This window comes from Saccopteryx bilineata, chromosome 6 (assembly GCF_036850765.1).
Source record: "Saccopteryx bilineata isolate mSacBil1 chromosome 6, mSacBil1_pri_phased_curated, whole genome shotgun sequence".
Taxonomy (NCBI): domain Eukaryota; kingdom Metazoa; phylum Chordata; class Mammalia; order Chiroptera; family Emballonuridae; genus Saccopteryx; species Saccopteryx bilineata.
Genome location: NC_089495.1, coordinates 578,946 through 605,934, shown reverse-complemented (window position 1 = coordinate 605,934; position 26,989 = coordinate 578,946). Strand labels below are relative to the sequence as shown.

The 26,989-nt window shown below is 58.0% G+C and overlaps 1 protein-coding gene across 2 annotated transcripts in view; it reads right to left on the bottom strand.

Annotated features, from left to right (window-relative positions):
• Positions 1 to 26,989, bottom strand: part of DLGAP2 (DLG associated protein 2) — a 464,829-nt gene that overhangs the window by 76,073 nt on the left and 361,767 nt on the right. For both annotated transcript variants that reach the window (XM_066237265.1, XM_066237266.1), the window contains 2 exons: positions 12,565 to 13,631; positions 3,461 to 3,672 (listed from right to left, as the gene is read on the bottom strand). In XM_066237265.1, the coding sequence (XP_066093362.1) occupies positions 3,461 to 3,672; positions 12,565 to 13,631 (1,279 nt within the window). The remainder of the gene's footprint in view (positions 1 to 3,460; positions 3,673 to 12,564; positions 13,632 to 26,989) is intronic.

Genomic DNA, 26,989 nt, shown 5'->3' with positions numbered 1-26,989 from the left:
GGGTCCCTGCACGCTCCCGGGGGCACCCGGCCCCTGCACGCTCCCGGTGGCACCCGGGTCCCTGCACGCTCCCGGGGGCACGCGGCCCCTGCACGCTCCCGGTGGCACCCGGCCCCTGCACGCTCCCGGGGGCACGCGGCCCCTGCACGCTCCCGGTGGCACGTGGGCCCCTGCACGCTCCCGGGGGCACCCGGCCCCTGCACGCTCCCGGGGGCACGCGGGTCCCTGCACGCTCCCGGTGGCACGCGGGCCCCTGCACGCTCCCGGTGGCACCCGGCCCCTGCACGCTCCCGGGGGCATGCGGGTCCCTGCACGCTCCCGGTGGCACCCGGCCCCTACACGCTCCCGGTGGCACCCGGGTCCCTGCACGCTCCCGGTGGCATGTGGATCCCAGCACGCTCCCGGTGGCACCCAGGTCCCTGCACGCTCCCGGTGGCACCCGGCCCCTGCACGCTCCCGGTGGCACCCGGGTCCCTGCACGCTCCCGGTGGCACGTGGGTCCCTGCACGCTCCCGGTGGCACGCGGGTCCCTGCACGCTCCCGGTGGCACGTGGGCCCCTGCACACTCCCGGGGGCACCCGGCCCCACACCGACAGGCCACTCACTCCCGGAGAAGCCAGTCTGCAGCGTGTCTGAGAGCCGCATTTCTGAACTGACCCCTTCCAGAGCGGGTGGAGTGGCAATGGCCCCTGCAAGGGGCCGGTGTTTGGGGCAAGGCCACGCAGCCAGTCATTGCGAGTCACGGGCGGTCATTCAGAGGGTGGGACAGTGTTCTGCGTGTGTCATGAGCAACAAGACAGTCTCAGCAGGACCTGCACGGCACGCAGTGGGACAGCTGCCCGAGGGGAGACCCGGGCACAGGGCCAGGACACCCCTGCCTAGCCCACGCCCCACATCCAGACAGCGACTCCGATGAGAACACTGTCCGCCCCTGGGAGCCAGGAGGTTGGACTCCGCAGAGCGGCACATGCACACCCTCGACGCTGGAAACACCTCACGGAAACCCGCAGGGAGAACTGCCTTGGGGTCCCCCCTCCACTGCAGCGACAGGGCTGGTGGCAGGGGACCGTGACAAAGACACCTGCAGGGAGCTCAGAGCCTGGGACTGAGACGGGCATGTTGGGGTGGGACGTGTGCAAGGAGGCATCTGCCCCCAGACGAACGCCAAGTCCCGGGCACCAGGAGACTGAGCCGGCCCCACACACATCTTTAAAACTGACAGTCTTTCTATTTAGACTATAAAAGTGGTTATTGTACCAGTGCCCTTAATAGACACTCATTTATTACGTTGATAAGCAATTACCCCTGACACGTGATTCATGAGAAGTTGGTTTTAGTCATTTGTTAAGTGTGTGTGTGGCACAGACGACATGCCGAGAAGACTCGGAGGCCAATAACAAGTCTGTCCCCTGGCCTGTGAACAGGCCCGGGGCAGCGAGCACCTGGCGAGGTGAGCACAGTGTCTCCAGGGGACACGGCAGAGGAGGGGGTGCAGGGGTGCTCTCCAGGAGACACAGCAGAGGAGGGGGTACAGGGGTGGGCTCTCCAGGAGACACGGCAGAGGAGGGGGTGCAGGGCAGTCAGAGTGGGAGTGACAGGGCGTCTGCCTCCCCTACTTCCACCGGGCATGCCCAGCAGTCGCTGTGGAATCTAACTGAATTGTCATAAAAACACGGCTCACGTTTGCTGAACTCAAAATTTTGGTTCTGGTTGCAATTCAAAGTTCTTATTTTTCCTCCTGCAGCTGACGTTACAGCGTGACTGGGTGCACTGGAGAAGTCACGGCACGCCGGCTGACTGCCGCGAGCACCGGGCACGGGAGGGGACCTGGTGTGGAGGGCCACCTCTCAGGTGCGGGTCAGGGTCGACAGCTCTGCAGCGTCAGCCAAGCTGCCACAGGCCGGCTCAGCGTGCCGCAGACCTCCACGCTGGACGGCTGACACCTCACACCTGGAAACCAACCGTCTCCCCACTCACCCCCAGACCTAGCCGGCGGGCTCAGCGGCACCAGCACCTGACTGCTGAGGGACAAACCACGTGCTCACCAGCATGTGAAAGGCTGGTTTACCAATTATAGTGACCAGTAACGTGTCTTTGGACAGACATATGAAGCACAGGTTACTGTATTTGTAGAATTAGTCTATTTCCTGCACTTACCTGGAAAAGAATTATTGCCTACAAGTGAACTTACAAAGTTATAGTAAAAAAATGCCCTAGTATGATTCTCACACACACAGAAACACCTTCGCACGAATGCTCACTCAGTCATGCACACACACTTTCTCACACACACGTCACACACATGTGCACTCACTGTCTCTCTCACACACTCACAAACATGCTCCCGGTGGAAATGACAGGCCTGACCTGAGCGGACACTGATGGACGCTGGCTGTGACAGCTGCTTTAAAATTAACATCTGACACAGAACCCGGGTCTCCTTCCCGAATCAACATGTCACCAGTAACTCATCAAAGGCCTGACATTTCTCTAAAAGGACTTGCAAATCGATGGCCATAAAGTCTGGTCATTTCTACCCAGGAATTACCAGCTGAGCATGACGGCCCGGGGTGGACGCGCGAGGGGGGGGCCGGGGTGGACGCGCGAGGGGGGGCCGCGCGAGGGGGGCCCGCGGTGGACGCGCGAGGGGGGGGCCGTGCGAGGGGGGGGCCCGGGGTGGACGCGCGAGGGGGGGCCCGGGGTGGACGCGCGAGGGGGGGCCCGCGGTGGACGTGCAAGGGGGGGGGCCGTGCGAGGGGAGGCCCGGGGTGGATGCGCGAGGGGGGGGCCGTGCGAGGGGGGGGCCCGGGGTGGACGCGCGAGGGGGGGCCCGGGGTGGACGCGCGAGGGGGGCCCGCGGTGGACGTGCAAGGGGGGGGGCCGTGCGAGGGGAGGCCCGGGGTGGATGCGCGAGGGGGGGGGCCGCGGTGGACGCGAGAGGCGGGGCCCGGGGTGGACGCGCGAGGGGGGCCCGCGGTGGACGTGCAAGGGGGGGCCGCGCGAGGGGGGGCCGAGGTGGACGCGCAAGGGGGGGCCGGGTGGACGCGCGAGGGGGGGCCCGGGGTGGACGCGCGAGGGGGGGCCGGGGTGGACGCGCGAGGGGGGGGCCTGGGGTGGACGCGCGAGGGGGGGGCCCTGGGGTGGACGCGCGAGGGGGGCCCGAGGTGGATGCGCGAGGGGAGGCCCGGGGTGGACGCGCGAGGGGGGGCCCCGGGGTGGACGCGCGAGGGGGGGGCCGCGGTGGACGCGCGAGGGGGGGGCCCGGGGTGGACGCGCGAGGGGGGGCCCGGGGTGGACGCGCAAGGGGGGCCCCGGGGTGGACGCGCGAGGAGGGGGCCCCGGGGTGGACGCGCGAGGGGGGGCCCGGGGTGAACGTGCGAGGAGGGGGCCCGGGGTGGACGCGCGAGGAGAGGGTGGTCTGGGACAGGGGGGCATCAGGGCCGGCACGGTGGGGTCTTACGTTTGCAGCCCGCCCAGCGGCCGCTGTCCCAGGGGCTTGGGCAAGGGCTCCGGCCGCACGGCCGCCGTGGGGGACGTCCTGGGGCTGGAGTCGGACTCCCCGCTCTCCTCGTCGCCCATGGCTTTGATGTAGCTGCCGCTGCGCATCCTGCGACACGGGATCTCTTCGTCCTTGCCCAGGGCCGGGCACCCCGCCCACTCGTCCTGAGGCACCTGGGGAGAGCACACAGGTCACTGGGGTCCCCCCACGGCCCGCTCCGCAGCAAGCGCTCCCCAGTCCTTGAAGACACAGCTCCTTACGGCCACTCATCCGGGTCAGACGGGTGCTCTCTGGGGCTCGGCCACTGAGACCCTGAAAGGACAGGGACATAGTTATTACTTCCCTCCCATTATAACAGCGACAGGGGAGCATTACGAAAAAAGTGAGAAAACGTTAGGAAACTGAGGAAAACCCTATAGTAGCACCTAAAAAACCAGACGAGGTTCAGATTTCCTGCCGGTACCGAAGGAAGGGATGCTTGGAGCATAAAGAACAAGAGATGGAAGGAGGTGCCCGTGTGTGAGCACAGAGGTGAGACGGGGCTGTCACCACACGAAGTCCCTGCCCGAAGGGGTCAGTGCTGCACCTGTCCCACCACACGCTGCGCGGTAGACTGAGCCGCCGTCCGCCTGGTCTGCGCCCAGCAGGGCCCCACACGGACTCCTGCTCACGACTTCTGTGTCCCGTTCCTTGTCTGGGTGCAGACTGAGCTGCAGAGACGACCTCATGAGGTCCGACCTCTGGGTCCTCGCCCGTCACCCTGGGGACTTGAGCTCCTCACTCCGCAACAGACAGACTTCCAGGGGCTTCCGCGCAGTGTCTGCAGGCCAGCGTGCACCTCTGTGCAGCCTGAGCCGCGTGGTCCTTCCACGGCGCCCAGTGGTGGACCCCAGGGGTCAGACAGACTTCCGGGGGCTTCCGCGCAGTGTCTGCAGGCCAGCGTGCACCTCTGTGCAGCCTGAGCTGCGTGGCCCTTCCACGGCGCCCAGTGGTGGACCCCAGGGGTCAGACAGACTTCCAGGGGCTTCCGCACAGTGTTTGCAGGCCAGCGTGCACCTCTGTGCAGCCTGAGCCGCGTGGCCCTTCCACGGCGCCCAGTGGTGGACCCCAGGGGTCAGAGCCTCATCTTCCAAAGTGAGTGAGTGCAGAGAATTTGGAACTTTCCACAGCCAGCGACCACACAGTTCGTGCCGCAGGACCCGGCTTGGCATGCTCTGCCCAGTGCCGTGTGTGCCGGGACAGTGGTGACGCTCACATGCAGAGTCCCCAGTGGGTGTCTTCCAGATGCTGTCCCGAGAAGACCCCGCATCTCCCTGCCGACAGCCTGTCAGCCCCCTGGTGCAGCACTCCTAACGGGACCTCGTGCATTCGTTTCTGCAGAACATGGGACTGCCCTGGGTGGCAGGTGTGACGTCACCCCGTTACTGCCTAGGACAGGCCCGAGGGGGCCGGCCGGGACTCTCACTCGGAATGGCTGGGCACCAGCACCCTGGTGACCCCAAGCCCCTCAGACCCTGTGGTGACTTAGGTGGGTCCGTCTGCGGCATGTGGGTGTGTGCAGCCCCGAGCCGCTCAGGGGCATGGCGGGCATGTGGAAACCCCGCAGCAATGTGCAGCCTCCTAGGTCCAGGCGCCATGAGGGGAGCCCCAGGCTCTCGCGCCACTGACTCGGAGTTGCCTGCAGGGACGCTGCCAGCCCAGACTGGAGCCTCCCCACAGCTCTGAGCCCGGGCGTGTGACTCCCAGTCAGCGTGTGGCTCCATGTGCATGTCCACGCGGTTGGCAGAGGATGTGCCTGTGCCCAAGCACAATGCCAAGTGCAAGACAGAACCATGCAGACAGCCCCCAGATAAACACCCGGCGAGGGGCAGAGGGAGACTCTGCCCATGAGAGGGAGCGATCTGCCCATGGAACTGTGACCTCACAGAAGATGCCCCACACGAGGACTCCTGAGACGGGCATGAGAGACGGAGGAAGGACCTCCTGGGCGTTTAGCAGCTCTTGTCCTCGTGCCTTCTTGTCACATGGCCGTTTCCATGGTGAGGAACCTGCCAGGTGGAGAAGGCACAGGAAACAATGCTCCCGCACCCTTCATGCCGGGAAAACCTGGTCCAGTCTCTACGGCAACAGACCAGACTTCAGACTGTGCAGGCTCTCGGCCGGCGCTGCTGCTGTCTACAAGGGTGTCCCGGACGGTAGGGTGTGCGCCGGGGACGGCTGGGCCACTCATCAGGGCAAAAGGAGGAGACACTGATGCCATCTCGCAGGGACGGCCTGGAATGTGAATCGCCGCCGTGCAGCAGAAACGCTCAGCCCGGAAAGCTCCAGGGGAGGATGCACGCAGCAGGACAGTTCCGCCAGGGGCAGCGGCGTCCAGAGGGCAGGCCCCGCGTCCTCAGCACTCTGACCACAGACACGCTGCACTGTCGGCTTCCAGAGGGCAGGCCCCGCGTCCTCAGCACTCTGACCACAGACACGCTGCACTGTCGGCTTCCAGAGGGCAGGCCCCGCGTCCTCAGCACTCTGACCACAGACCACTGCACTGTCGGCTTCCAGAGGGCAGACCCCGCGTCCTCAGCACTCTGACCACAGACCACTGCACTGTCGGCTTCCAGAGGGCAGACCCCGCGTCCTCAGCACTCTGACCACAGACACGCTGCACTGTCAGCTTCCAGAGGGCAGGCCCCGCGTCCTCAGCACTCTGACCACAGACCACTGCACTGTCGGCTTCCAGAGGGCAGGCCCCGCGTCCTCAGCACTCTGACCACAGACACGCTGCACTGTCCCCATAGCAGGACAGTTCCGCCAGGGGCAGCGGCTTCCAGAGGGCAGACCCTGCGTCCTCAGCACTCTGACCACAGACACGCTGCACTGTCGGCTTCCAGAGGGCAGGCCCCGCGTCCTCAGCACTCTGACCACAGACCACTGCACTGTCGGCTTCCAGAGGGCAGACCCCGCGTCCTCAGCACTCTGACCACAGACACTGCACCACCCACGCAGCAGCTGGAGGGCGCTCACCGCAGGGAGAGAGGACAGCGTGGGCATCGCAGGCCATTTTCTCTACACTCACACTTTCTAAACTTCCTACATGGACCGAGTGTTGCTACTGTAATAAAAAATAAACATTTCTTAAAATTTTTCTCGAAAGAGAGAGAAGGAGGAGAGGAATGAGAGCGTTAACCTGCAGATGCGTCACTGTTATTCATTGATTACTACTTCTCACGTGTGTCCTGACGGGCTGGGGTGTGGGTGGATACGGAGGACGCTAGCTGAGCCAGTGACCTTGGGCTCAAGCCAGTGACCTTGGGCTCAAGCCGGTGACCTCGGGGTTTCACACCAGGGACTTCAAGTGTTCCGGGTCAGTGTTCTGTCCCCTGTGCCGCACCGGCCAGGCATAAACATTTTTTAATTTATAGAGAGTCAGTTCTCGGTGAGAATCGTTTCAGAACAGGAGACTCATAACATACAGTGAGTCACAGTTTAATGAGAGCAAAAGAAGCAGGTGGGGCAGACGAGGGGTCAGCAGAGCTGTGGACAGGGCAGGTGCTCTGGGGCAGACTAGGGTCAGCAGAGCTGTGGACAGGGCAGGTGCTCTGGGGCAGACTAGGGTCAGCAGAGCTGTGGACAGGGCAGGTGCTCTGGGGCAGACTAGGGTCAGCAGAGCTGTGGACAGGGCAGGTGCTCTGGGGCAGACTAGGGTCAGCAGAGCTGTGGACAGGGCAGGTGCTCTGGGGCAGGCGAGGGGTCAGCAGAGCTGTGGACAGGGCAGGTGCTCTGGGGCAGACTAGGGTCAGCAGAGCTGTGGACAGGGCAGGTGCTCTGGGAAGGCCTCCTCACGCAGGGGCTGGGGTCGTGCTGACCTGAGTCTGAGCAGCAGGGAGGCGTGGCTCAGCGTGCAGGCGCCCCAGCGAGGGAGGCAGGGCAGCGGGCAGGCGGCATGTGCCACCTGCCGTGAGAGAGACATTCTGCTGGCAGCTCTCCAGTTTTTGTGAATTGGAAACACGCTTCTGCAAGAAACAGAGTGGAGAATTTTACAGCAGCCTGTGAATTAACTAACAGACGAGGCCAGCTTGCATCTTCCTGTTTCTGATTTAAGAGGCCAAGTTTCCGTCTTAGAAGAAACAGCAACACAGGAGGAGTCAGCTGGAGTCAGCAGACCAGGGCCGCGCCTCCAGAGCACAGTCAGCACTGTCACAGGGACGAGGGGGGGGCAGCGAGGTGCCCGGGCCGTGCGGCTGACAGCGCCCGGTGCTGCGACCCCGACTGCACTCGGTGACGTCCCCGTGCATGGACTGACATGGATGGGGTGGTCCCTGTCATTCTCCCGAGGTCGACGCCTGCAGGCAGGTGTCTCCTGCTTCTGCATCTAAGAAACTCTGCAGCACTCGGGACACCTGTTCACAAGCTGCGGCTGGGGCGGAGGGTTCCAGAATTGTCTCTGTCAGGTGCTGAAGCCACAGAAGAGACCTGTCACCAAACGCTGTTTCCGCAGCGAGTGTCATCCTCATTCACTTAACATGTGCTGCTTCCCGGGGGCGGCCTCAGGAGCAAGGCGGGGCTTCCGAACTGCCTGATTTCACAGCAGAGGCGATGTCCCATGGGGCTGCGGGGCCAGCGTCCAAGGCCGACGAGGCCAGCTTTGGGGAAGCCGAGAGGAACTTGCACCTGGTCCTGGGTGACGCTGGATTCCGAGTGCCTGTGTTCTGTCTGTAAAGACCCCAGCCCTGCGTTTCACTCGGCTCCGTGTGCGAACCAACTGTGGTTCCTCCGTGGTTTAATGACAACAAACGTTCAGGGACGAGGCTAACCTGGCAATGAGCGGAGGGGGCTGTGTGGTTTGTGCTTTGCCAGAGCCGCCCACAGCGTCCCAATGCCGCCTGGCGATGCAGAGCCACGTGACACCCCCCACCACGCCCAGCACTCCACCTCCACGAACCGCCCACCCTGTCCTTGTGTGCTCGTCTGTCACCCTGCCCGCACACCTGCGGGGTGAAACCCACGGTTTTAGTCAAGTCACCTTCCTTTGATTTGTTATGTTTAAATTCTGGCACGTTACATAAATAAATAAACATTCAAAATAGTGTGGTAGATCTGTACACGAATTTCACTTCAGAAGAGTCAAGGAGATATTGTCTCGTATTTGCTACACACGGGACTCTCAGTTCACAAGCTACTGTATAGACAGGAAACCTTAAGCAGTCACACGAATGCGTCATAAATTCATGGAATGTGGAGAGCACCAGGTGAGGTGTGAGTGTGAGGGCAGGGCTGGTACCCCTCACAAGCCTGGAGCCCCCGCTGCTGGAAGGCCCTAGAACCGCCAGACGTCTGTGCCTGAAAAAGATGCCCTTCTGTGGCGCTGACGTCTGACCAGCTTCTCAGTCCGATGCCAGGACAGAGGGGCCGCTCACTCCCCACCGAGACGGGTCTCACCATCAGCCCGACAGGACCCCTCTGGTCATGCAGTGACGGTGCTTCCCGGCCTGGAGGGTGTTGGGGTCACGGGTGACTGAACGGATCAGAGACCCATGGAGGCTGGGGTGAGTGGTCAGGATGGGGTGGTGGTATGGCCACTGAGAAGGGACGCAGAGGTTGGGTCTTTGATGACTCTGGGCTGAGTTTAGTTTTAGTTTCTGAACCGTGTGATGCACACGGCCAGGGGCCAGTTAAATGCTTCTGGTGGGAACAGAAATAGGAAGCCTGGCCCCTTTGGTAGAAGATGCTTTTTGTCACGACCCGCTGAACCGACCAGGCTGGGGGGCCCTGGTGGCTCTGCGAGCTTTGCCACGGGGAGCCCAGTCCGGGGGGGGGTACTCACGGCTCCCAGAGCCAAGTCAGAGCCTCCTCAGTGGCCACGGCCGGTGCTTGGGTCACCCTGGGGCGTCAGCGGGACGAGGGGGAGGGGCTTGAATGCTGTTTAATCTGGGAAATTCTCGTCGCTCAGAACAGTCTGTCCCACTCCCTGCCACTTCCTCCCACGGCTCCCCAAGTGTGAAAGTGGATGTATCTCCCACTCAAACTCTCGTCCAGCAGGACAAAGCTGCTGGTCACCTGCACACCAGACCACACATTGGGAAGGCAACCAGGAAAGGAAGGAGTGAACACACAGAGCAGCAGGAGGCGGGGACTCGGTGCCGTTCCCGGGTTAGACACCACTGGACGCATCTCTGCAAGACGGGGAAGGCTGCTGTCCCACGCCACTGTGTCCCCACGTCACTGTGTCCCCACGTCACTGTGTCCCCCGTCACTATGTCCCCCGTCACTGTGTCCCACACCACTGTGTCCCCCGTCACTGTGTCCCACGCCACTGTGTCCCCACGTCACTGTGTCCCACGCCACTGTGTCCCACGTCACTGTGTCCCACGTCACTGTGTCCCCACGTCACTGTGTCCCACGCCACTGTGTCCCCCGTCACTGTGTCCCCACGTCACTGTGTCCCACGCCACTGTGTCCCCCGTCACTGTGTCCCACGCCACTGTGTCCCCACGTCACTGTGTCCCACGCCACTGTGTCCCCCACGGTGGTGCCCCTGCCGCTGTCCTGCCCAGGGCTGGGCAGCCCTCTTCCCCCTCCAGTCCCCAGCAGTCACCGCAGTGGGTGACGGCGCAGTCCGTGCTCCCTGAGCTCATCTGTGACGCACCTGTCCGGTCAGTGTGGTGGTCACTGAGGGCCGCAGTGCAATGCTCTGTCTGCTGACAGAGAAAATATGAAAACGAGCTTTTTCAGAGAACAAGTGGAGAACGTCTTCCCTCAGTTGTCCACTGCCAGCTTTGACCTTCAAACATAAGCTTCCTTTGATGTTAGCCCGTATTCTGCACGAGGTGAAACTAGGTTCAGCTCCAAATCTCTCTAGTTCTGGGTGAAGAAACACAGAGGCTGGGTAAGCACCTGTGTCTGGCTCCCGTCGGGTGGAACCGGCCCCGTGGGACACAGGACAGTCCTCAGAGCCGCCTTCCAGCAGCAGGACGGGTCCGGCGTGCGAGGACTGGGTGCCGACCCATGGGGTGTCTGACGCAGTCCATGTGCGGGGACATCTGTGCGTGAGCATTATGGAGTGCTGGCCTTCAGCTCCTGAGAGCCCAGACGGCAGGACAAACCACCAGAGAGACGTGAGCGTAATCGGGACATTCACGGTCACAAGTCTGTCCACACGTGACGCAGTGGTGACCACGCGAGGACAGGGAAGGGTGGAAGCCCAAGCCGCTCCCTAGGATGGGGTGGCTTCGTGCAGATGCCGAGAAGAGAGGGACACCCCCTCTGAGGAGGCGTGTCCTCACGGGTCACCGGGCTCAGGAGAGCCAGCGCCTGCAGGAGCCCAAAGCACCAGCCACACGGGCAATATCTCCCTGACCTGGGGACAGTCCCACGCCCCGCTCCAGCTCAGAGGCGCGAGGCTGGTGCCCAGGACACTGTCCCTCAGGAGGCCTGTATGGGGCGGGGTCCACACCTGAGCTTCCTGCAGGGCCTCTCAAGAATGCAGATGATGGGTGGGTTTGCAGGGGCAGGTGATGCTCTCGCCGCCCGCGGGCCTTGGCTTTAAGGTGTGGCCCACGAGGACACAGCTTTCAGGGGGTCCAGCTCGACTTACCGTTCTCTGCACGTCACCACACAGAGACCAAGGTCTGGGGGTGCCTGGGTCGCAGCTCAGCCCAGCCCCGCCCACACCCCCAATTCTCCATCACAACCTCAGGGCCTCCAGCCACATGGAGCAGGGGGACCAGCAGGAGAGGGGAGGAGTGACACGGTCTCACAGGTGGCTGAATGGATGTCAGTGAACACGGGCAAACAGTGACCACCCGGTGTGCAGAGAATCCCGAGAATCCCTGGACACAGGAGCTGGAGGGTGGAGACACCTGGGTGGGGCCCGGGGTGGGGGCAGGACACTGTGAACAGGCAGCTGGCTCCTGGACCCCCACCGGAATTCACAGAAGGGGAGCGAGCGGGGAAGAGCGAGAGACGCAGAGGAGGGACCTGGGTCCCGACAACCTGGAGCGGGACCCCCACTCCGGCCGGTTCCTGAACACGGGAGGCGAGGTGACGGCTGACGTCTGAGGACAGCGCTGCGGCCCGTGTCCCAGTCCTCACCTCCCGTGGCTCCTCACAGGTGAGCGGATGCCGACTGGGCTCCCGGGCCATCCCAGGGCCTGAGGGGCAGGTCCACCCCCCACACGGTGCCCTCTGCATGCAGGGCCCGCATCTCCCACGCCAGGCACTGCCGGGTGGCCGGGGCGGAGAGGGGGCCAGTGAATAGAAGAGGCTCCGCAGGAAGGGGCTGGGGCGTGCAGGACAGCGAGCGGGCGGGGCGCACCAGGGATGGGGCGCCGTGTCAGAAAATCCCGGGACAGACACAGGGACTGGCACTCTGCTTCCCTACCGACGGCTTGAGGAGCCCGAGGCTGCTGACCACCTGCCCTGTGACATGCAGGTGGACGCTTCCCGGCTGCGTGGCGTGAGGGTTTGCCAGCTGCACGCAAACCTACCCCTCACCCTGCTGTAAAAATAAGGTTTTAGGGCCTGGCCGGTGGCTCAGCGGATAGAGCGTCAGTCCAGTGTCTGGATGTCCCGGGTTCGATTTCCGGTCAGGGCACACAGGAGAAGTGCCCATCTGCTTCTCCACCCCCCTTCTCTCTTTCCCTCCTGCAGCCAGTGGTCAGACTGGTCTGAGCGAGGCCCCAGGCACTGAGGATAGGCCGCCCCTAAGAGCAACCTGGACAGCACCTCCTCTCAGAGCAGAGCCCCAGGGGTCAGACCACTGCCCAGACGGCAGCCAGAGCTGCTGCAGTGACCCGGGGGCGTGACCCTGAGGGGTTCGCAGCTACTGACCTGCCCCAACGGCTGACACCTGGGACGAGGCGGCACTCAGTGCTGTTCTGTTCCGGGCAGCTCCCCTGCCCCCCGCCCGACGTGCAGCCTGCAGCCACTGTGGGGGTGGGGCGGGGTGGCTGTGAGTGGGACACAAGTGACACACACGTGAAAGGGACGTGCCCGACCGCAGTCCTCAGCGGCCCTGTGAGGGGACAGACGTCCTCACGGCCAGCGGCACCGCGGCCCTCGAGACCCCTTACCTGCAGGTAATGGCAAGGCCGCAAGGCCGGCTTGGCCTCCTGGTGCAGCAGGGGCTTGTCCAGGTTCAGGGAGCTCTTGCGGTAGGCCTCCTTGGCCTGGCTCACGGTCAGCGTGGACCAAGAGCTGCGCTTCATGTACTTGGCGTCGGGCGCCAGGGCCAAGCCCTCGCAGGCCGAGCACTTGACGTCGTTGTTGCTCTTGGAGGTCTTCAGGGAGAGGTCGCCGAAGGGGCCGGGCAGCAGCGGCTCCGGGTAGCAGTGGGCGACGTGGTCCAGCAGGTGCCTGCCGGCCAGGCCCGAGGCCCGGCAGGGGCCGTCGCTGTCCAGGTTGTCGTCGGAGCTCCACCAGCTGCTCAGGCTGGACCGGGCCTTGCCCTCGGGCCTGCGCTCCCTGCTCTTGCTGCGCTTGCTGTGCTTGGCGTGGTGGCCGTGGTGGTCCTCCGGGCGGCCGTCCCCCTTCGTCCCGTTGACGTTGCTCTTGGAGGAGCCCTCCAGGGAGTGGGCCTTGGTGAAAAGCTTCTGCACCGAGTGCACCAGGTGCCGTATGCGGCCCGGGCTCTCGCCGCGCTGCTCGGCGGCGGACGTCCTCTGGTACTGCAGCGTGTGGAAGCCGTCCCGGTGCAGCGGGAGCTGCTTCTCAAACTGGTCCAGGAGGTTGGCCGGGATGCGGTTGGCCTTGGCGCCCGCGTGGGCCGCGGCGCAGTCGTCCCTGGAGTCGTAGTGGGAGCTGTAGTGCATCCTGGGGAAGGTGCTGCTGGACAGGTGGTCGCCCAGCACCACGGGCACCATCACGCACTCGGAGTGCACGGAGCTGCGGGGCGAGCAGCGGTGGTGCTCCAGGGCACAGCCGTCCGCCGGGCTGAGCAGGTAGGGCGGCCGCAGGTCTTGCCCATGGCGGAGGTGCTCGTGGGCGTGCTCGCAGTCCTCGGGGAGCGCCAGGCCGCAGGCGTGGGCAGAGCACAGCTGCGGCTGGTTGCGGCCCCCGGACAAGCCTTTCATGTTCCTGGGAGCAGGGGAGTACCTTTCCTCATTGAAGTGCTGAGCGGGGGACCACGGATACGGCTGGTCTGTGGAGAAAACACAGGGACACCGTGTGAGGCGCGGTGGAAATGCTGACGGACACCCCCACGTGTTGGGAAAATGAACCGAGTGACCCCCCACAGCTGAACCACTTCCACCCAGGTGTCGGTGGTCACTCTCGGTCTGGGCAGTCACACGGGCATCACCTTTTATACACCGGCTGCTCCGACCTACAGAAGTCTTAGGGAGAATAAACTCTAATATTCCCAAATATTGTTTGACAAGGACAAGTACCTAGTGTCTCCTAGATTCATCAGGTCCCTTGAGAGCAAGACTTCATGGTATCAAGTAAACAGTTTGAGGGAAAAATGAGTTACGTTCAATTAGACTTGAGCATTATCTGCACACAGATAGTAGATAACATGCATGTAACACATACGGAATAGTCAGACTATTACAGTATACAGTATGCACACACACCTTGCATACATAAGGCGCGGGCCATGTAGAACATGCACCCATGGTCTGAGCAGCTCACCTCCACATGCATCTGGGACGTGCACACACGGTACGTCATGTGCACAGTAGGATGCAGGCAGGAAACAGGCCTGAGCAGCTGGTTCCAACGGGAAAAAGACAGAGAGAGAACCCGGGAGGCTGGGCGACCCAGAGTGACCCCAGGGCTGAGGCCGGGCGACCCAGAGTGACCCCAGGGCTGAGGCCGGGCGACCCAGAGTGACCCCAGGGCTGAGGCCGGGCGACCCAGAGTGACCCCTGGGCTGAGGCCGGGCGACCCAGAGTGACCCCAGGGCTGAGGCCGGGCGACCCAGAGTGACCCCAGGGCTGAGGCCGGGCGACCCAGAGTGACCCCAGGGCTGAGCCTCGAGGGGTCCAGTGGCCCTGGCCGGTCATCCCTGTGGACCCACAAGAACAGAGCTGTCTCCTCGGGAGGGGAGGCCAGCCGGCCTGGACCAGGGCCCGTGCTCTCTGCACAGCCCACACCACCCTCCCTACAAGGGCGCAGGTCGGAGGCTGTGCCCTCCTCTCCGGTCTCTCGCCCCCACATGCCGGCTGTGAGCCGAGGGACAAGCCTGCTCTGGACTGCGGGGTTCAAGGGCTCTGACCATGACTAGCAGAGCCTGTCTCCTGGCACCAGAGGCTCGGGGTGGCTGGCACCTTCCTGTCTCTGTCCCCGAGAGCTGCCGGTGCCCAGCCACACGTGGAAGAGAACTGGTTGGCTCTCTCCCTCGCCCTGCCTCCCTCTCGTCTCTGCACAGCCCTCTGCTCCTCCCCTGCCCCTTCCCCAGTCTCAGCTCACACTCCCCTGTGCCCACCCCCTTTGTGCCAAGGCCCTGCTCTGGCTGAGACCCCCGTCCTTGTCACCAGGGCCGCAGCAACCCCTCATGGCCTTTGTGCCTTCCTACCCTCGCCCACCCACCCACGGCGGTGGCCGGGCCTTCCAAACAGTCTCCGCTCGCCGTGGAAGCCCAGCCCCACCCCGCTCCCAAGGCTCCTCCGGCAGGCGGTCCCCGAGGCCGGCTCTGCTGTGCGGGACGCGGTGCCTTTCACACCCCCTGGGGAGCACAGGGTGCCTTTCACACCCCATGGGGAGCACGCGGTGCCTTTCACACCCCCTGGGGAGCACACGTGCTGGACCGCCTGACGAAGGGGCTGTCTCAGCCTCCCCTGCAGGTTCCCTACTTCTCCCGAGGCCGATGCTTCCTCCTGTGTTTACTGTCCTCCAGGCCGGGGGTCCAGGCGGGAGATGGACCTCCAAGGGCGAGCGCCTTATCTCACGACCAGGAAGTGAGCTGAGCCCTCTCCCACCCCTCCCAGGGCCTACTCTCTCCTCAGGTCACCCTGCCCCCCCTTTTCCTCGGGTCACCCTGCCCCCCTCTCCTCGGGTCACCCCGCCCCCCCTCTCCTCGGGTCACCCCGCCCCCCCTCTCATCGGATCACCCCGCCCCCCCTCTCCTCGGGTCACCCTGCCCCCCCCTCCTCGGGTCACCCTGCCCCCCCTCTCCTCGGGTCACCCTGCCCCCCTCATCGGGTCACCCTGCCCCTCCCTCGGGTCACCCTGCCCCCCCATGAGTGTTTCTCCAGGCACCCCTCACGCTTCACTGAGGTCCCCTCCCAGACAGACACACCTGCTACCCTGGGCGACTGACACCAGGTCTCAGAGCCGCCCACCCTGACCCCACAGTGACCTCAGGTGACAGCTAGAAAGCCGGCGGGAAACAGGAGAGGGGCCAGGAGGCACCAGGCTTTGCCCCGGTCACTTCTCACCAGCTCTCAATGAGCAGCGCAGGGAGACATCGCCCACCAAGAACACTGGCCAGAGGCTGGTCCGAGGGTGGGCGCACACTATCCCTTTCAGACTCCTGGGCCTCCTGCTCGGGCTGCTCAGCCCGGGAATGTAATGTCAAGAAAGGGGTGTGACGTCATGGATCCCTGAGAAGCCAGGGCGTGGCTTCCACAGCGGGGAGCAGAGAATGCAAACATCTCCTGGGCTCCCAGTGGGCTCGGAACAGGGGGCTCAGGCAGCACACGGCCCTCAGCCTGTCCTCACGGTAAACAGGAAGGACGAACGGTCCCTCATCTCCACCGAGAGCTGCACTCCATCCCAGTTCAAGGTGCTTCTCGTTCCCCGGGAGTGGCCAGCCCCCGAGAGCTGCTCAGTGCCCCTCCTCCAGCAGTCAAGTCACACCCGAAGCCTTTTAATACGTATATTGGGAGGGACGTTTAAGATTACATATGTTTTAATAAAATTAAAAGCAAGTTTCCAAAGGAAATTCAGCATCCAGCCGACACAGAGCTGTGTGCTGTCATCTGCTACCCATTAACACGTAACTTAACACCAGTCACTGTCCCTCCACACGAACGCGGGCACCCTCATCTGCTCACGGCTGCAGCTTCCGCCTAAGGTCTGGCTGGAAGCTGTGCTGTGAACGCAGCCACATGTAAGCACAGGGTGAAGATAAAACTTCAACTGGAATAGCTCATGTCTGGTCACGCAGGACGCTGACACAGTCCCGCCTCTGCCCCGCAGGACTGGCTCTCGGCGCGTGGACACTTGCACGTGGACTCCTCACTCCGCGGCGGCCACAAGCACGACTTTCATGCGCCGTGAGTAACAGGGACACAGACACGGAGTGAGAAGTGAACTGTGGGCTTTTTCAATATGTGCACGTGACAAAGAAATTTCTGCTGGTGAAACGGAGTTAACCAAGGTCAACGGTGACTTGCTTCCGAACTCCCCGCTTCTCATGACACCAGTTTGCTGTTAACAAGAGAACAGCGGTCACCGCATCGCTCCTTAACCGTCACTTCAAATTCAAACCAGACGGTGGAGGCCCGTGTCCCCGCTGGGCTCACGCTGGCCTGCCCCTTCCAGGAGGTGGGTTCTGAGTGTAGGAATAAGAGCCCGCAATCCAGCGACGCCCATGGCGTGCCAGCGGCGTGCGGGCACCCGTCACGGGCTCCCGCCTCACGGCCCTGTGGCGAGGGCGGCCTGAAGATGGAGGCTGAAGGGCAGGTGGGGGGTGCTGAGGTCCCGCACGCATGTGGACACACACACGCACACACACTTGGCATCCGGGCTGCCCTGGACCCCGGGCGCCCAGCTCCGGCGTGACTGGGGAGGGCAGAGTGGGGGCTGCAGGCACCCTCCCGCACCAGCACTCGCCCGAGCCCCCCGGCTGGGCGCACCCCAGGGCAGCACGGAGCTGCAGCCCCCACCACGGAGAGGAGGCACCGCAGGGAATGAGCCGACGGCAACCTCCCCAGGGCGGACCCCTGGGTTCCCTCCCGCCGAGGAAACACTCTCGTCTCCCTCTGCCTGCGGCCGACTCAGCCCACTCCCCCACCGGTCTGCATTTCGTCTGCACCTGCCCGGGGCCGGGGGGGGGGCCGGGGGGGGGCAACAGACGTCCCTGTGCACCTGCTCTTGTCCTCGCCTTAAAGGGAAAGTCCTTTGTGGAGCCCTGGTGAATGAACTACAGGTAAAAAATGCACCCAGACAAGACAGAACGGAGCAAGAACTTTCCAGAGTGGCCGTGGTATAGACTGCATTTCCTCCAAACTAGTTAAGCTTGCTAACACTTCTTCAAAAACTTCTGTGGAACCTTGCAAAACTGTGTGACTGACTGTCCTGGCTGGTCCTAGGCAGTGCCCTGTCCCTGCCGCTCCCTCCGTCTGCCCAGACTCCCCCCCTGCCCCACCCAGGGCAGCCCCCTGGCTTCCCACTCAGAGCCGCTCACACCCACAACCACCTCGCTGTCTCATCAGGAACACACAGCACTGTCCGTGCAGGTCAGGGGAACAGTGGGGCACTCACGGGCCTCAGCCTGCTCTACAGAGGAAGGGGGTGACACGGCCCAGCACCTGCTGAGAGGAACTGCCTGAGCTGTTTAAAAACTAAAAACATTTCCTGAAAAAAACAACAACCAAGAGTTCAAGATCTGTATGCTGACAGCTACAAAAGATGGTTCAAAGAAATCAGTGACACGCTAAATAATGGAAGTGTGGCCCTGGCCGGTTGGCTCAGCGGTAGAGCGTCGGCCTGGCGTGCGGGGGACCCAGGTTCGATTCCCGGCCAGGGCACATAGGAGAAGCGCCCATTTGCTTCTCCACCCCACCCCCTCCTTCCTCTCTGTCTCTCTCTTCCCCTCCCGCAGCCGAGGCTCCATTGGAGCAAAGATGGCCCGGGCGCTGGGGATGGCTCCTTGGCCTCTGCCCCAGGCGCTAGAGTGGCTCTGGTCGCGACAGAGCGACGCCCCGGAGGGGTAGAGCATCGCCCCCTGGTGGGCAGAGCGTCGCCCCTGGTGGGCGTGCCGGGTGGATACCGGTCAGGCGCATGCGGGAGTCTGTCTGACTGTCTCTCCCCGTTTCCAGCTTCAGAAAAATACAAAAAAAAAAAAAAAAAAAAAAAAAAAAATAATGGAAGTGTAGCCTATGTTCATGGATTGGGAGACTTCAGATGATTCAGATGGAAATCTGCCCTGAATTGCGCAATCCCTCCCAAAACCACAGCTGACTTCTCTGCACAAATGAAACAGCTGATATTAAAATTCATGATGAAAAAAGAAAACTAGAGCCAAATCTGGTGGAAGAAAGAAAATGAAGGCCGGATGGAGGCCAACGGAATAGGGGAAGCAACAACAGAGAATCGATGAGATCCGAAGTTGGTTCTTGAGAGAGACTCATAAAATTGAGAAACCTTAGCTGATTGGAAAGAGAGAGAGCAAGTTACTAAAATCACAAATAAAAGTGGGGAGAGTTATTACTGACTTTATATAAATAAAAAGGATTATCACATATCAATAACTATATACCAGAAAACAGATAACCTGGATAAAATGGACAAATTCATAGAAACACACGTACCTCCCGCATGCCACGCTCAGTACTGCTCACCAGCGTTATCGAGATCTGGCCCTATAACCCCTCACGAATATCTCGCATGTCCTGTTCTACTGGAGGTTTGCCTTCACCTGACCAGTACGTCAGAGGTCCTCACACCCAGGCTGCACACAAGGTTAGCTGGGAAGCGTTTTAGGGACAACCGCTGACAACCCTCCAGACACAGGGAGACTGGCCATCCTTTGTAAACAGCAGGGGCTGCCCTTGAGGTTATGTTCTGTCTGCTGTCCCATGACTTTACACGGGACACTGTGTCCCCAATAGCTCTCTGATCTCTATGGGTCACTCTCATATTTAGTAGACTTCCCTGAACTTGATCCTAAGTGTCAGTGTCTGGTGACCGAGTGAATACACAGATTCCACTCACTACAAAGGGGTGTGAGCTCCAGAGGGCTGGCCAGGGTGGGTGGCCCCGCTTGAAATCCCACAAGGTCATCAGGCAATATTTACTTATTTTTGTTAAGGGAGAGAAAAAGAGAGACAGACAGGAAGGGAAAGAGATGAAAAGCATCAACTCAGTTGTGGCACTTCAGTTGTTCATTGATTGCTTTCTCATATGTGCCTTGACCGGGGGGGGCTGCAGCCGAGCCAGTCACCCCCTTGCTTAAGCCAGTGACCTTGGGCTCAAGCTGGTGACCTCGGGGTTTTGAACCTGGGACCTCAGCATCCCAGGCCGATGCTCCATCCACTGAGCCACTGCCAGTCAGGCTCTTTAGGCAATATTTACATCCTCTGCCAGACGTAGGCTGGCATCTCTCAGAACAACAGGGAACAGGGCCGAGCTTCTGGGGCCTGTGCAGTGCAGACCCCTTGCCGATTCCGTGCACCGAGCAGACTCGAGTTCAGTTCACAGGACCTGCTGTGCTTCCAGTCACTTCCCTGCTTCTTTAAACGCCTTGTTAAATTCTACTACAAAAGCACGGCCCCAAACAGCGAAACCCTCAAAGCCCGAGCGGTTTTCGTTCACTTTCAGAGGCCCCATTCTGAGCTGGGTAGACAGTTCTGACAGCGTGGGCTGAGCAGGGTCCAGCCAGCATCCTCGTCGCCGTGGACACCAAAGTGCCCACCTCACTGCTCGCCCCAGAGGTGACGAAAGCCGTCAGCTGCTCTGTGGCTTCAGGACGCGGCCTGGAGGGGCTCTGCTGGGTCAGGTCCCAGGTGCTTCCTGTCCTCACGCCATGGACTCCCTCCCGCCTGTGCACAGGCTGAGGCAGCGCCCGGCAAGGTGTCCGCACGGTGACACCGCACGAGAGTGTCCCCCTCTCTCCCACCATCTGCCATTGTGCTGTTCAAACAGGACACAGGAGGCAGGTGATGGCACCACGTGGAAATGACACAGGCAGGCAGACACGGTGACAACAGGCAGGGGGGGTGACAGGTGTGGCTGGGGCTTTCTGTCTGCACAGGCCTGTGGGTGGGGCCCCTTGTGCAGCCGAAATGACTTTGCAGAGGCTTGGGGGGGGGGGGCGGGCTCAAGTCAGAGAAGTTCCATGACCCTGAGGCTCCCCACCTCGGGGTTAGGAGCTGGAGTTCCTCCGAGCGAGCAGCCACATGGAGACCAGGACAGACACGCTCAGAGGAAGACCTGCTGTGCATGGGCCGCCGGTCGTAGCGTACACGAGGTCGTAGCGGTGGAGCCTCAGGCTCCCAGCGGGCAGGAGCTGCGGCCCCTGTAAGCAGCAGCAGGACCGCTGGGGGCCTGCCCCGAGTCCTCCTTGCACCCCCACAGGAAGCGGTCCTCCTGAGGGGACGCAGGCCCAGAAACAGCTTACCCAGGAGTGCTGGGGACAAGAGCCTGCACAGCGAGGAGGTGGGATCAAAGGGCCAGCGTTGGAATGGAATCAATCGCCCTTGTGGACAAAAAAGGGGCCACACGTTGAACTTGACCACCTCGGGGAGGCCTGCATGGCAGCCTTGCAGACTCAGGCCTAAAGTAACCACACAGGACGGTCTGAGATGAACACTTTCTCACTAAAAGCAGTTCATGGTGGGCAGTCACGTCCTAGGCTGGCATCTTTCTCGACAAGGCTGAGCCTGTCTGTGGTCTTCTGCACCTAAGATTATGTCCCTTTAAAAGGCAGAGTAACCCCTCCCCAGGCCCCTCGAGGCACAGCCTGCCCCTGGGCATCATCTGGTCCCTCGTCCCCTCCGCGTGCTGAGTCAGCATTCTGCACCCACCAGGGCGGAAGGTCTCCCCACTTCTCCTTGTCTCCGCCTCCGAGGACTCCCACTCGGCATTCTCCCGTCTCCCTGTGACCCCTGACGTCTTCCCTTCTCATTCTGCCATATAAAACAAGCGGCAAAACTGCCATTTTCCAGAGCATTTTCTCAATCCTTTGACTCTGCTTCCCAGGAATTATTGTCAGTTTGGCTCAAATAAACTCCTACAAATTCTTACAGGTTTGGATGTTTCTTACAGTGACAAGAGAAGGGAAGCCTCCAGCCTCTCAAACCATACTCTGAACTAATATTTAGGACTTTATTCATGTGTGTAATTTGTTCCATGCTGTTACCATGCACACTGCTGATTTCACTCACACTCACACATGCACACCCACATGACTTCACTTGGTCTCTGATCAGCAGTTTCAATACCACGATCAATAATCTGTAAGGCACAGAACTAGCTTTTCTCTTACTGCTATCGACTCCACATGTACAAGTTCTCCTTGACGAACACAGGGCAGAGACGTCTGACGCAGCAATGTGCACGGGGGGCCGGGGTGCTCAGTCAGCCGTTCCCTCTCCAGCCCTTCCTCGGAATCTCGGGGTATTTCCGACTGGGCATTTATGGTGAGCACATTTACAACTTAATTGCACTTAATTACCAAACGACTTCTCATTTCTGGGCTAAATAAGCAGCTTTTAAGCAGATCTTTAGTCTACTACTCAGAAGCAGAAGCTTCCAGGGCACAAGGAACTTCGGTGTCAGGGGCAGACCTGGCCCCTCTACTCAGAGGCCAAGCCACCCCAGCGCCTCCCGGTCCTGACACCTGGGTCCCCACAGCAGCCCCCCAAAGCTCCCCCAGGGTCCCCCAAATCTCCTTCTGAATTCCCTCTGATACAAATCGGAGAGGTTCCTCAATGCAAATCAATATATCTTCTTATCCTTTACATTATTTCTGATTAATATTTTCGCTTTGACAAAAATTTATGTCAGAAATGTCGGTTGCTGATTGCCTAATGTTTATTATATCAGAACCCAGATACAGAACGCTTGTTTTGAAATGTTTGGCTTTTGAGAATTATTTCATAAGCAAATGTAATTTTGAAATAGAAATTCCTAGTAATTTTCAGGGTTGTGTTGACTTTTTCATTTTTGGGGGCCTACAGGAGCCCAGGCGTCTCAGAGAAGTGTAGGTGTTTCATCTTACAGCTCAGCATCTGCCTGTGTTTGTACAGAGCAGGGTTTCAATAAATACTTGAATGAGTGGATGGCTGGGTGAATGGATAAGTGAACGAATCAAAAACGGAACAGATAAATGAATGACTGAGTGGGAGGATGAACAGGGGGATGGAGAGATGAATGAATCAAAAACGGAACAGATAAGTGAATGACTGAGTGGGAGGATGAACAGGGGGATGGAGAGATGAATGAATCAAAAATGGAACAGATAAGTGAATGACTGAGTGGGAGGATGAACAAGGGGATGGAGAGATGAATGAATGAATCAGTGAGGGCCCGGATGGATTGCTGAGCCTGCAGTTACCCTTTGCAACGTTAGATGGTGTGCTGGGCTGATCGGAACGAAAGGTTAGGGAACTGGAGTAAGGTGCATAGGACCTCTCAGTTCTATTTTTGAAACTTACTATGAACCTATAATTACTTATTAGACGGTGCTCCTCCTGGGCTTGAGAAATGGAGTGTAATTAGGGAGCTTTAACTGAGGAAGGCATAGAGCCCAAGAGGGTGTACGTGGCCTGCGGGGCTTAGTGAAGTCTCACCTCCACTTCTGGGTTCAGAATTCCCTCCTGTCATTAGCAGTCGTATCTGGCTCCTGGAGGCGGGGACGCCACAGTAGGAGAGGAGTGTGTGCACAGATCACTGGTGTTGGTGACAATACGCTGTGTTCACACCTCTCCCCTTCCTGGCATTGCTGCGGTGCAGGTGTCTGGTGGAGAAGGCGGACACCTGCACCGCCCCCTCACCGCCGGAAACGCCAACACAACATGTGGAGAGAGTGGCTGCACGTTCCCGGCCCAGGCCAAGACCAGCACACAGGACGCCAGAGCAGAACCCTGGACGAGGCTCTCCATGTCTAATTAACCCCAGGGTGACGAGTCCACGGCAGTTTAGCTTGCGGAGGTCTCGCCCCGTGGACAGAGTGGCACGCCCGTGTGCACGCACACTCAGACAGCTGGCATCTCCAGAGCTGCAGCCAGGAGGCTGCCCGGCATGGCCCATGGCTTCGTACGTGTTTCTCATTATTATTTTTTTTTACATTTTATCTTATTTTTATTAATTTTAATGCAGTGACATTGATAAATCAGGGTACATATGTTCAGAGAAAACATCTCCAGATTATTTTGACATTTGATTATGTTGCATACCCCTCACCCAAAGTCAAATTGTCTTCCGCCACCTTCTATCTGGTTTTCTTTGTGCCCCTCCCCTGCCCCCCACCCCCTCTCTTTTCTCGCCCCCTCCCCACCACCCCCCATTACCATCACATTCTTGTCCATGTCTCTGAGTCTCATTTTTATGTCCCATCTATGTATGGAATTATACGGTTCTTAGTTTTTTCTGATTACTTATTTCACTCCATATAATGTTATCAAGGTCCATCCATGTTATTGTAAATGTTCCAATGTCATCATTTCTTATGGCTGAGTAGTATTCCATAGTATACAGTGTGTCCGTAAGTCATGATGCACTTTTGACTGGTCACAGGAAAGCAACAAAAGACAACAGAAATGTGAAATCTGCACCAAATAAAAGAAAAACTCTCCCAGTTTCATACCTATTCAGTGCAGTTCAATGTGGGCTCCATTTGTTGCCCTACACATATCCAAACGACAGTGAATTCTTGCCACACACGGGTAAGGACGTCTGGTGTAACAGAGTGAATAACGTCTGTGATTCTCGTTGATACGTTCAATGTACACATCATGCTTCATATAACCCCAAAAGTAAAAGTCTAAGGGCATCAGATCCGGTGACTGTGGTGGCCATGGCTTGACAGAACCCCTGCCTATCCACCGCCGGGGAATGTTCTATCCAGAAACTCACGAACAGTGGTGGCATAGTGTGGAGGAGCACCGTCCTTCTGGAAATTGTGGCACTGCATACAATTCCAACATGTCAAGAGAGGACTTTGCCGTCACAGACTACTCTGCCAGAAAAATGGGCCTATCACCTTATCATGCATCAGGCAACACCACACGTTCACTTTGGGGCTGTTACGTTCGTACTCAACGTAGGCATAAGGATGTTCAGCAGCCCATATTCGGATGTTATGGCGATGAACATGTCCACAGATGTGGAAGGTCGCCTCATCGCTAAACACAATCTTCTGCAATAAACCTTGCATCATTGTCCATCTCATGAAGCATATCTGTAGCAAACATGCATCATCTGGGTCTATCTGCCGGTTTGATAGCGTGCAACAGCCATAATTTGTACCCCGTAAAACAGAGACATTTCTTTAACACCTTATGAACTGTAGTCTTGCTTAGGTGTAATTGTCGAGCACATGCACACACAGATTTTTTAGGGCTCGGATTTGAATTTAGCGAGCCACAGAACACACTGAACTTTCCTCTGTACCGTCCACATCACGACTGGCATGGCCGTGGGCTGCTCTGCTGTATACACGGTGTTATGTCATCATCTGCACATGTGCACATGCTGCCACATCATTCTACAGAAACTGGGCGGGTTTTCCTTTTATTTGGTGCAGATTTCACATTTCTATCATCTTTTGTTGCTTTCCTGTGACCGGTCAAAAATGCACCATGACTTTATGGACACACTGTATATGTACCATAGCTTTTTAATCCACTTGTCCACTGATGGACACTTGGGCTGTTTCCAGATCTTCTCTATTGTGAACAATGCTGCCATAAACATGGGGGTGCATTTCTCCTTTTGGAACAGTGCTATGGTGTTCTTACGGTATATTCCTAAAAGTGGGATAGCTGGGTCAAAAGACAGTTCGATTTTCAATTTTTTGAGGAATCTTCACACTGTTTTCCACAGTGGCTGCACCAGTCTGCATTCCCACCAGCAGTGTAGGAGGGTTCCCTTTTCTCCACATACTCGCCAGCACATATTCTGTGTTGTTTTGTTGATGAGCACCATTCTGACTGGTGTGAGGTGATATTTCATTGTGGTTTTAATTTGCATTTCTCTAATGATTTGTGATGTTGAGCATTTTTTCATATGCCTATTGGCCATCTGTATGTCCTCTTTGGAGAAGTGTCTATTCATTTCTTTTGACCATTTTTTGATTGGATTGTTTTGTCTTCCTAGTGTTGAGTTTTACAAGTTCGTTATAAATTTTGGTTATTAACCCCTTATCAGACGTATTGTCGAATATGTTCTCCCATTGTGTAGTTTGTCTTTTTATTCTGTTCTTATTGTCTTTAGCTGTGCAAACGCTTTTTAGTTTGATATAGTCCCATTTGTTTATCCTGTCTTTTATTTCACTTGCCCATGGAGATAAATCAGCAAATATATTGCTGCGAGAGATGTCAGAGGGCCTACTGCCTATGTTTTCTTCTAAGATAATTTCTTCTTATGGTTTCACAGCTTACATTTAAGTCTTTTATCCATTTTGAGTTTATTTTTGTGAATGGTGTAAGTTGGTGGTCTAGTTTCATTTTTTTTGCAGGTAGCTATCCAATTTTCCCAACACCATTTATTAAAGAGGCTGTCTTTACTCCATTGTATTGTCTTACCTCCTTTGTCAAATATCCATTGTCCATAGAGCTGTGGGTTTATTTCTGGGTTCTCTGTTCTGTTCCATTGATCTATATGCCTGTTCTTATGCCAGTACCAGGCTGTTTTGAGTACAATGGCCTTGTAGGATAACTTGATATCAGGAAGTGTGATACCTCCCACTTTATTCATCTTTTTCAAGATTGCTGAGGCTATTTGTGTTCTTTTTTGGTTCCATATAAATTTTTGGAATATGTGATCTATATCTTTAAAGTATGTCATTGGTATTTTAATTGGTATTGCATTGAATTTATAAATTTCTTTGGGTAATATAGACATTTTAATGATGTTTATTCTTCCTAACCATGAGCTTGGTATATGCTTCCACTTGTTTGTATCTTCCTTGATTTCTTTTATCAATGTTTTATATAAGGTCTACCAGAAAGTTCTGTCCGTTTCTATCACAACAAGTTTCAACACGTAAGCACGTTTATTTGGCGCATGTGTGTCTATTTTTATCACTTAATGTATACATACTGACGTAGCAAATTAACTAAAACAAAGTTGATTCACGTTAGTCTTATGTGTGAAGCGATAGTGTACCCATGGCTACTGATAAAGTTCATTTACGCCACTGTAATTTTTACAAATTTCAACAAGGAAGAAATGCTACAGAAGCATGTCTGTCGCATCGACCATATTCCCTGGACTTAGCACCCTCCGACTATCACTTGTTTTTGTCCTTACAAAATTTTTTGAAGGGCAAAAAATTCAAAAATGAAGAAGATATCAAACAAACACTGGTTCAATTTTTTGCATCAAAAGATAACACATTTTTCAAAAATGGGATATACAAATTGCCCTCACGCTGGCAAGAAATCAGTAATAATAATGGAAAGGCTTATTGATGGTAAGAAAAATTTGTATTTTGTTTTATTCCAAAAACAGACAAAACTTTACGGTAGACCTTATAATTTTCTGAGTACAAGTCTTTAGTCTCCTTGGTTAAATTTACTCCTAGGTACTTTATTTCTTTGGTTGTAATAGTGAAGGGGATTGTTCCCTTAATTTCTCTTTCGGACTCTTCATTGTTGGTGTATAAAA